The 12002-nt window shown below is 33.0% G+C and overlaps 1 protein-coding gene across 2 annotated transcripts in view; it reads left to right on the top strand.

Moving 5' to 3' along the window:
• The window catches only part of LOC114327546 (sphingomyelin phosphodiesterase), a 121155-nt gene that overhangs the window by 97998 nt on the left and 11155 nt on the right, over positions 1–12002 (top strand). For both annotated transcript variants that reach the window (XM_050641912.1, XM_050641907.1), the window contains 2 exons: positions 2876–3040; positions 11794–11983. In XM_050641912.1, coding sequence (XP_050497869.1) covers positions 2876–3040; positions 11794–11983 — 355 coding nt within the window. The remainder of the gene's footprint in view (positions 1–2875; positions 3041–11793; positions 11984–12002) is intronic.

Raw genomic sequence — 12002 nt, 5'->3', positions numbered from 1 at the left:
AATAAAAACCTTTATTCTTCGCAACAATAACAAGTTTTTTCAACAGAAATAAACCATATTTTGAATGCACGACGATAACGACCAATCACGGCAAACGTAGGATGACGTGAACTGTCATTCATCTGCGCGAAGGACTAAAAGTTTTGATGAATTGGGTGACATTGTCACCAAAATTGAACATAGAGAACAAAAGATTTTTAGAGGAGTGATCCTACTGATTCATTAGCATTATAGTCTTTTTAAGTTTATTATTAATAATATAAATAATATACAGTGATGAGCATGCTAATAACCGGCAAAATAGCACAAAAGATAGAAAACGTATTAAGTTGTGAGATAAAATGAAATGAAACTAGTCGAGCTGGGAAATTTAGCGATTGTAATTTTTTTATTTACATTATATTGAGCTTCCCAGCTTTACACGTATCAGGGGAGCAGTGCCGGATTAACCATTAGGCAAAGTAGGCAGTTGCCTAGGGGCCTCGCAGGGTCCAAAACGAAAAAATAATAATTACAATTAAATAATACAAATATTTAATTTACACTTGTGCCGCACACTCACGCTTAATTTAGTTGGAGTAAGTGCTGCTGAAAGTTGCATTGGAGCAATATCGTATTTTGGGTTTGTTCAGTCCGTGTGTACAACTTTTTTCAGCCTCTACCCATCATCGTTGAGAAGTTATGATCAAATGCTTAAATGAAACTAGCGGTAAAAAACACTAGATGGAGTGCTGATGAAGGGCTGATGCAACAAGAGCTTTGTCTAAAGGTTACAACGCCTTCAAATCTACTCTTCATACTCTTGCTGAAAACACTAATCAGAAAGCTGAAATAGTTCATGAGGCTAAGTGCTTGTTGAAAGAAATGTAAAAAAAAGAAACATTCATAATTAATGAGTTTTGAGCAACAATTTTAGAACGCATCAACGCTGGCAGTAAATTATTACAGAGAGAAGAGATTGAACTTCAAACTACAGTTCAGCTTCTAAATTCACTTTTGAAGTTCTTAAAATCACACAGAGGTATTTTGCTTACTACGAGAAGAAGGCCTGCTGAATATTCCGACGAGAGTAAACGAAAGCGAGCGAGAAAACTACATTCTGATGATGCTAATTATTCCAATAAAGTTTTCCTAAAAAAACGGGTGAAAAAAGTTAAAGGTTGAAACGCATCTACCAATTTTGAATAAGTTTATTACTGAGCTGAGTAATCGGTTGACAGCGTACGAGTCGGTGAACTCAGTATTTGGTGTTTTTTGTGTTTTTCCAAATCTGAGTGATACTCAAATAAAAGAAGTTTGCTTCAAAACTACATGAAAACTATTCTAATGATATTGAATATGAAATTAAGGAAGATGAACTATTGAAATATATCTACCAATTTTGGATAAGCTAATTACCGAGCCAAGTCGTCGGTTGACAATGTACAAGTCAGTGAATTCAGTATTTGGTGTTTTGTGTGTTTTTCCAAAACTGAGTGAGACTCAAAAGAAGAAGTTTGCTTCAAAACTATACGAAAACTATCCTGATGGCATTAAACCTGAAATTGAATATAAACTAGTGTAGTTCAAATATTATATAGCACACATCCAAGACTTGCAGGCAAAACAATTTATTCCTGCTTCACAGTCATTTTGGGTTATTTGTGAGAAAAAACTCGCTTCGAAGTTTCCAAATTTGTCAGTAGCTTTTACGATTTATCTTACGCTAATGATTATAAATGCAACAGGGGAACGGTCATCTTCAAAAATGAAAATTATTAAAAGCTGTCATCGTCCAACAACAGCACAAAATCGACTATCATTTCTCTCAAGCATGACTATTGATAATTATGTTTTACAAAATGAAAAGAAAATTTAAGTTTAGGTCCACAAAATGTCCACGAATATTATCTCCATATTATTATGGAGGGGTTTGGAGAGATTTTGGAGGGAAAAGGAGAAGATTTCTTAAGGTGATACAGTAGCGATCAACAGGTAGCCAAAACGCGTTCCAAGATTGCGGCTATAATTTTGAATATTTTTTCGAGATATTTGGCACACGTATTCGTAATATAATATAGAATGACGGTACAGAGTCCAATTTGAAAAATATATTAATATGTGGAAATTACTCTGTAAATAAATACAATATTAAAAAAACGAGCCTGTACGGCCATTAAGAAGAACAAAAAAATACACTATTCAAATAAACTTTTTTATCCGATGCCTAGATTGTGTGTCATTTTGGAACTACTAATGAAATAAAAAATTTTAGTAGTTCTAAAATGCCACAAAATCTAGGCATCAGATAAAAAAGTTTATTTGAAGAAAGTGTATTTTTTTGTTCTTCTTAATGGCGGTACAGGCTCGTTTTTTAATATTGTATTTAATTACAAAGTAATTTCCACATACAAATATTATTTTTAATATTGTATTTAATTACAGAGTGATTTCCACATATTAATATATTTTTCAAATTGGACTCTGTACCGCCATTCGTTATTATATTACGAATAAGTGTGCCAAATATCTCGAAAAAATATTCAAAATTACAGCCGCAATCTTGGAACGCGTTTTCGCTACCTGTTGATCGCTACTGTTTCCTCTTAAGGGGCCTCATAGCCCTGCAGAGGAATATGTCAACGAAAACTGTCACTGTGACTCGTCAATCTCGTCCGATACGTCTAAAGGTGGGAAAACAATCAATATAATGTAAATTAATAGGTTAATATCGCTAAATTTCCCAGCTCGACTAGTTTTATTTCTTTTTATCTCAAAACTTAATACGTTTTCCATCTTTTATGCTATTTTGCCGGTTATTAGCGCGCTCATCACTGTATAACAAATAACATATTTATTTTCTAACAAAATAGCAATTTTGATAATATTTTTTAAGGTGGAATTTATATAATAGCGAAGATCCTTACGGGCAACTCAAATGGTTAGCTGATACCTTGCTGGAAGCTGAAAAAAATAAGGAGATTGTTCATATTTTATATCACATTCAAACATCCTCTTGTATTGGAAGTTGGGGACGAGCATACAATCAAATCTTAAAAAGGTATAGTATATTATAATACAAACAGTTCTTATTTAAATATTGCTTTAAAAACAGTAGAAGTAAACATACTATGGCTATTAATTTACAGTATTGAAACGGTAGGTCTCCTTTTGAATAAAATAGAATTTTCAAACAAATAATAATAACAAACGACATTCAGCTTTAGTTTTTGACGAATTCATAAAGTCCGCAAGGAAAAAGGTTTTGCTGTAGCTGGCTGTATACCATACCATATAATATAGGTATGTATATCACAAAAAATAAGTAAAATATTTTATAAAAGGTATATTTATTAAACTTCCATAAAAAGGGCTATATCACAACAGCAGAACTAGTTTTCGATCTTATAACAGATCATCATCAGTGCTGACCTAAAATAAGTATAACCTAATAAGTTAAAGCAAAATTTAAAATGTTGACTAAGGTTGAAAAATATATAGGTTATACTCACAAGATGCTACATGCTAAGCCATCAAAATTGCAAATATTTGGGTAAAAACCCTTTAAACTGAAACAGTCATGGAAACATTGACTATAATTATTATAATAAATATGCATGTATTAGATATCACATGAATTAGGTCCCGGGTACCATCTGACTCTCACTTAAGTTGAATTCGTTCCTCACATTTTGAACGGTCGTTGGCAACTAATTATAGTAACGGAAATCTTGAAAGATGTCAGGACTAAACTGTCAGTGCAACAGGAAGTACTAATATGTACGTATTGGATATATAGCCAACAGTATATGACTTGTTATGAACAACTAACTTGCACAAAGATGATGTTTATCTACGATGGGGTTAGGCAAGCAACAATACTCGTAGGATCAATCACCTAATAATCACCTCGTAAGAAAATTAATAATAAATTCTTTTGTGTTTGGCCACACCTAGGATTGGGAACGTAGAAGTTGGTCGATGTTGAAATTTATATAAAATGCAAGAATAAAACACAGTAAGGGTGATGGAAGTGTACAGTTATCTCATTTAATCCAAAGAATAGATACCAAAACAAAAACTCAGACTTAGGCGACTAATTCCTAAGGATCCAGACGGCTGAGAACCCCAAGTTTGTGATGTAGCCCTTTTTAGTAAATTTTAATAAATATACCTTTTATAAAGGATTTTACTTTTTTTTTTGTTAATAAAGAGTCTAGCGGTCTAGCCGGTTAAGATAGTGACAAATGGCCGCTATATTCCAAAAATAAAAATACCATTATGTTCTACGTCAAAAAGTATTCGACCAAAAAAATTTTTAGACCCCTAACCCCACCCATAAATCCCCATTGTAGGATTTTTTAGTCCCTATCCATATAGCATAGTATTTTGTTCCAAAATTTTTGTCGCGAAATTATTTTTTTTTTACTTTTGAAAATTTTAAACTATTAGGTCGACCAAAATGCCGAAAAAAATATATTATTTAGTGGGTGTTATTTATTGTTTCCATGATTCTTTTTCGGATTTTTATAGGTGGGGCATCATGGTCAAAATAACGAAAAATCATTTTTCGGTATCTTAAAATCACTCTCTACATTATTTTCCATCAAGTACATCTCAAAAATGATCAAAACAAATTTTAGAGCCCTAGACCTAAACACAGCCCAAAAAAATGGAAACGTATTATTTCGGTTTTTGACGATATCTTCGGTTCTAATCATCGTAGAATCTTCCTTTTTTTTTGAATGTTTGTTTTTTTTATTGCCGACATGTTAATTTTTACAAAAATTTTGGCGCGAAATTCAAATTTTTTAACGCTTTTGAAATTTTTGTATACCTCGTCCAATTTTCTTACCGTTGCACGTCATCCGCGCCATAGCCTGTGACACGATACCAACACGAAATATTTAGGCGGTGGGTGTGTTCTTTTTTAGAATCAAAATGATTCTAAAGGGGAACACACCTACCGCCTAGATATTTCGTGTTGGTATCGTGTCACAGGCTATGGCACGGATGACGTGCAACGGTAAGTAAATTGGACGAGGTAGGTATAAAATGTTATGTATAAAATGTTATACATATAAAACTTTCAAAAGCGCTAAAAAATTTAAATTTTGCCCCATAATTTTTGTCAAAAATAACATTAATAAAATAAAATGAAATAATATAATAAATAAATAAACCTACAAATTAAAAGAAAATAGAAATTTCTACGATGATTAGAACCGAAGATGTCGTCAAAAAAACGAAATAATACGTTTCGATTTTTGAGGCTATGTTCAGGTCTAGGGCTCTAAAATTTTTTTTGATCTTTTTTGGGATGTACTTGAAGAAAATTAAGGCAGAGCATGATTTTAAAATTGAATCAGGAGTCAAAATGGTTAACGAAATTACCGAACAATGATTTTTCGTTATTTTGACCATGATGCCCCACCTATAAAAATCCGAAAAAGAATCATGGAACCACTAAATGGCACCCACTAAATAACATATTCTTTTCGGCATTTTTTTAAACAAAATTTAAAATTAACTATTTTAAATGGGAATTAACTATTCTAACTAAAAGTTTAAAAATTTCAAAAGCAAAAAAAGTTGAATTTTGTGCCAAAAATTCTGGAAAATAATACTACGCCATAGACACTAAAAAATCCTACAAAATGAAAGAAAAATGAAGTTTCTACGATAATCAGAACGGAAGATATCGCCAAAAACCCTTTTAAATTTTTAGGGGTTAAAATGTTATGTACTTATAAAATGTTATATATAAATATACAACTTTCAGAAGCATCAAAAAATTTAAATTTCGCCCCATAATTTTTGTCAAAAATAACATAAATAAAATAAAATGAAATAATATAATAAATAAACCTACAAATTAAAAGAAAATAGAAATTTCTACGATGATTAGAACCGAAGATATCGTCAAAAAACGAAATAATACGTTTCGATTTTTTTGAGGCTATGTTCAGGTCTAGGGCTCTAAAATTTGTTTTGATCTTTTTTGGGATGTACTTGAAGAAAAATAAGGCAGATAATGATTTTAATATTGAATCAGGGGTCAAAATGGTTAAAGAAATTACCGAACAATGATTTTTCGTTATTTTGACCATGATGCCCCACCTATAAAAATCCGAAAAAGAATCATGGAACCACTAAATGGCACCTACTAAATAACATATTCTTTTCGGCATTTTTTTAAACAAAATTTAAAATTAACTATTTTAAATGGGAATTAACTATTCTAACTAAAAGTTTAAAAATTTCAAAAGCAAAAAAAGTTGAATTTTGTGCCAAAAATTCTGGAAAATAATACTACGCCATAGACACTAAAAAATCCTACAAAATGAAAGAAAAATGAAGTTTCTACGATAATCATAACGGAAGATATCGCCAAAAACCCTTTTAAATTTTTAGGGGTTAAAATGTTATGTACTTATAAAATGTTATACATAAATATACAACTTTCAGAAGCGTCAAAAAATTTAAATTTCGCCCCATAATTTTTGCCAAAAATAACATAAATAAAATAAAATGAAATAATATAATAAATAAACCTACAAATTAAAAGAAAATAGAAATTTCTACGATGATTAGAACCGAAGATATCGTCAAAAAACGAAATAATATGTTTCGATTTTTTTGAGGCTATGTTCAGTCTAGGGCTCTAAAATTTGTTTTGATCTTTTTTGGGATGTACTTGAAGAAAAATAAGGCAGATAATGATTTTAAAATTGAATCAGGAGTCAAAATGGTTAAAGAAATTACCGAACAATGATTTTTCGTTATTTTGACCATGATGCCCCACCTATAAAAATCCGAAAAATAATCATGGACCCACTAAATGGCACCCACTAAATAACATATTTTTTTCGGCATTTTTTTAAACAAAGTTTAAAATTAACTATTTTAAATGGGAATTAACTATTCTAACTAAAAGTTTAAAAATTTCAAAAGCAAAAAAAGTTGAATTTTGCGCCAAAAATTTTGGAAAATAATACTACGCCATAGGCACTAAAAAATCCTACAAATTGAAAGAAAAATTAAGTTTCTACGATAATCAGAACCGAAGATATCACCAAAAAACCTTTTAAATTTTTAGGGGTTATAGGTGGTGTTAGGGGTCTAAAAATTTTTTTCGTTGAATAATTTTTGTTGTAGAAAAGCATGGGTATTTTTATTTTTGGAATATCGCTGGGAACATTTTTCACTATTTTAACCGGCTAGACCCTTTACTAATGAATTCTTCTTGATATGTCTATACGTGACGAATGTTCATCACGATCATCATGACAATGTTTATTTTATCTGCAGCAGTGCGGAAAAGCTGAACATATGTGTTCAACTAGGTTCTGGGGTTCTTTAATTAGGATGTTCTTCTTCTTCCTGGACCTGGCTTTTAAAATATTTTTCCTTGCAGGATGGCTTTTAGAGGAAGGGATATCTGGATGCATTTCGCATAATGTATTTAAAGTATTGGAAGTTTTTAGATTAGATGATGGTCACTACCTCTCGGTTCTTGTTTACTCTTCTGAGGACCTCATCATTTGTGACTCAGTCAGTCCACGGGATCTTAAGTATTCTCCGGTATATGCACATCTTAAATGCTTCCAAACTTCTGCATTTATCTTCGTTCAACATCCACGATTCAACACTATAAAAAGAACAGAGAAGACGTAGCATCACAACAGTCTTATTTTTATATCAAGAGAGAGGTGGAGAGGTTGTGGATTTTTAAGAAGGCCCCCATCCGGTTGAAGGTGAATCCAAATTTTCCGATACGCGCTCTTATTTCCTCTCTTGGATGTTGGTCCATTCTTCATGTATTATGGTGCCGAGGTAGTTGTAGTGCGTCACTCTTTCTACTTGGGGCTTGGTTGACGTAGAGTTGACCTGTTATCTTTTTCTCGCTAATTATGAGCTTTGTCTTCTTTACGTTTATATTGAGTCCGTATTGTTAACTGTAATACGGAATTTTGTTCATAAGGACTTGTAAGTCTTCTAGGTTGTCCGCAAATACTAAGGTGTCATCTGTTGTTTAGTTGGTACCCGTCTAGTAGAATGCCTTTTTCAGTTTCGTGCAAAGCTTAAATAAATATTCTTTCAGAGTAGAGATTGAAGATTAGAGGATATTTTCACATATTCGGAGTGCTCGCCTTTAACTCTGAGATTTGCGGTCTGCTTCCAGTAATAGGGCAGTCAATGAGGGTATTTGGCTCCGAATTTCATCCTACTACATCGATTTACGTGATATTTTCACAGTAAGTAGGGAATAGCTCAAGAAACAAAGTCTGCCTATGCCGATGTGCGCTTTTATCTTGGGGGTGGTTCCCACCCCTTCTCGGGGGTGAAAAATGTTTTGGTTAAAATAGCCACGAAAGAGACTAGAGAACCTAATTTTAAACAAAAACTGTTCTATAATTATTTTTTGAAAACTCAATACTTTTTGAGTTATTCGTGGTTGAAAATTGTCCATTGTCATTGAAAAATTACACCTTTTCGGACGGATTTTTGCGAATACCTTAAAAACTATGCATCTAACAAAAAACTACAAAAAATATTTTTGTAGGTTATAAAAAAACAAAGAGATTTGTTCGTTCATAAATTTTCTAGTTAAAATACAAAGAGGGGTATGGTAGGTAAGAAGAGTTTGTTTTTTTGCTGCATGCTCAAATCGTTTTATTCAACTTGAAAACTCAATACTTTTTGAGTTATTCGTGGTTGAAAATTGGCCATTGTCATTGAAAAATTACACCTTTTCGGACGGATTTTTGCGAATACCTTAAAAACTATGCATCTAACAAAAAACTACAAAAAATATTTTTGTAGGTAATAAAAAAACAAAGAGATTTGTTCGTTCATAAATTTTCTAGTTAAAATACAAAGAGGGGTATGGTAGGTAAGAAGAGTTTGTTTTTTTGCTGCATGCTCAAATCGTTTTATTCAACTTGAAATAACAAAGAAACTGTCGATTTTAGGTGTATAATGATACTAATACTTTTGTAGGCCTTGAAAGGACCTTTAAAATGAGCAATACTAAATGTCGATCACATTCAGACTAAGCGAGATATTCTGCAAAAAAGTTGATGACTAATGTATTTTAAGAAGAAATGAGAAGTATATTTAACCCCTCATCCATTAGAACTTAAATACAGCGTTTTTGTTCTACTATAATTTTTACTATACTGTTATTTCTATGTTCAAAAAGTTGGACTGGATTAAAATGAACGGTTTTTGAAAAAAAAAATAAGATTAAATTATAGAGCGCATTTTTAAATTTTCTTAAAAATCTTCCTTTTCCTCCATGTAACTCGAAAAAGATAAGAGATACGAAAAAAGATACCACACAAAAATGTAGGGCTTTTCAAATATAAATTTCCTTTTTGTTTTTCATTACTGTATCTCTTATCATTTTAAAGTTACCTGGAGAAAAAGGAAGATTTTTAAGAAAATTTAAAAATTGCGCTCTATAATTTGATCTTTTCTTTTTTCAAAAACCATTCATTTTAAACCCGTCCAACTTTTTGAACATAGAAATAACACTATAATAAAAGGTATTGTAGAAGGAAAATGATGCATTTACATTTTGGTGGATATGGTTTTTAAAATTACTTCTCATTTTTTCTTAAAATACATTAGTTATCAATTTTGTTTGCAGCATATCTCGCTTAGTTTTAATTTGATGGACCTCTAATATAGCTCATTTTAAAGGTCTTTTCAAGCACTATAAAATGTATTAGTAGCAATATACAGCTAAGGTTGACCGTTTCTCTGTTATTTCAAGTTGAATACACCAATTTGAGAATGTACCAAAAAACAAACTATTTTTACCTACCATATTTCTTTTTGTATTATAACTAGAAGATTTATGAAAGCAAGTGTTTTTTGTTTTTTTATAACCTACAAAAATGTTTAATATAGTTTTTCAGTTAGATGCATAGTTTTTAAGGTATTCGCAAAAAAACCATTCGAAAAGGTATTGTGTTTCAATGAAAATGGCCAATTTTCAACCACGAATATCTCAAAAAGTATTGAGTTTTCAAAAAAAAATTATAGAACAGTTTTTGTTTAGAATTAGGTTATCTAGCGAATTCCGTGGTAATTTTAACCAAACATTTTCCACCCTTAAGAAGGGGTGGGAACCACCCCCAAGGTAAAAGCACATATAGACATAGGGCATAGCACATCGGCATAGGGTAGACTTTGAATTAGGAGATAAGTAGAGGCTAGGCCCAAAATGTCATTAAAATCCATGCATTTGGATAGAATTCGGAGGTAATATCCTATTCTTGCTCCCATTGACTGGCGTATAAAGGTTTCTAATTATTTTCAGATATTGGTACTAATTCCTGCTTCTTTTACTATTGGGATCATCTTGGCGTGCGATACTTGATCAAACGCTTTCTTGTAATCAACCAGACATGCTTATATACCGCAATGGACGTCTCTGCATCTCTGAACTAAAGCTCACGGTACTGCGGGCTCGGTCGACAAGATCGTCGATGATATCAATTTCTGCAGTATACTGCAGCAGACAGGCCAGTCCGTCTGCGGTCAAATTGTACGGGTTCGTTGGATGCAGGGTCACACACGATCAAAATTTTTGCCAATTAGTCAAATTCGGCAAAATTGAACGACACCGCAGTACGGTGATTGGCCGGCTTAAAGCAGACCACTCACGATACTGCGGCGTCGTTCAATTTCGTCGAATTCGACGAATTGCATCCAGCGAGCTCGTACAATTTGACCAGAGACAGAATGGTTTGTCTGCTGCCGTACTGCAGAAATTGATATCATCGACGATCTTGTCGAACGACACCGCAGTACCGTGAGTGGCCGGCTTAAGTATTTTACCAACTTTTACTGAAAACAAAGCCTCTCTCATACCAATGGTATTTATGAACCAGAACTGGTTGGGTGAAAGTTGACTTTCACACAGCTTGTAAATTCTCTTATGGATTATCTTTAGGAACAATCTTAGGACATGACTCATGAGGCTTATCGTATGGTCACACAGTAGAACCACAGTATATAGAGGTTCCAGTAAAATCACTCCTCTGTCGGCGCTTTGATCTCAGGAAGTAATACCGGCAATACGCAATTGGTAATTCACCAGTGGTGGATGCGGGTTTTCCCTGTTAAAAGCTGTAGGTTTCTATGCGAATAGCAATGCGAGAGTGGGGCAAAAGCGACTGCCAACATTGCGCGGTCGCCATACGCGACTACAGATTTTACTTCCAATTTTTCGGAGAGTGGTTCCACTGTCCCTCTTTAAACTGTGGGAGAACCACTCTCCGAAAAATTGGAAGTAAAATCTTTAGTCGCGCATGGTGACCGCGCAATGTTCCCAGTCGCTTTTGCCCCACTCTCGCATTGCTAGTCGTATAGAAACGTACGGGTTTTAACAGGGAAAACCTGCATCCACCACACCCTGCATTCACCAGGGAATGGTGAATTACCAATTGCAGGTATTACTTCCGGTAATTAATTGCAATACTGCCGGTATTACTTTTTGAGATCAAAGTACCGACATGGAAGAGGTTTTACTGTCCCTGTATGGTATTGTTCACATCTTTTGGCTTTTGGTGTTTTTGGAAATGTAATAAACTCACACTTTAGCCATTCGTTTGTTATTTCTCCAGAGTTGTATATGTTGTGGAGTATCTTTGTGATTATTAATGGTTTTACTTGTATATTATCGGGGCCTGCTGCTTTGCCATCCTTTATTTGTGTTTTTGCAGAGTAAATTAATTAATGAAATTGATTAAAGAAATTAAAATTAATGAATTAATTCGGTAATCACAATTCTTGTTTAAGATTCCAGAACACAATCGCAGCCCAATTCAATGGTCATACTCACAGGGACCAATTCTTCATACATTATGATAATGACACTAATGAGAACAATATGAGTACACCGATTGGGGTTACGTTTAATGGTGGATCCCTAATGCCCGATGAAGCTAATCCCAACTACAAGATATTATCAATCGATGCTAACAGCTTTGTAAGTAATGAAGAATAAA

Source organism: Diabrotica virgifera, chromosome 1 (assembly GCF_917563875.1).
Source record: "Diabrotica virgifera virgifera chromosome 1, PGI_DIABVI_V3a".
Taxonomy (NCBI): Eukaryota; Metazoa; Arthropoda; class Insecta; order Coleoptera; family Chrysomelidae; genus Diabrotica; species Diabrotica virgifera.
This window is presented reverse-complemented; position numbering and strand designations above follow the sequence as displayed.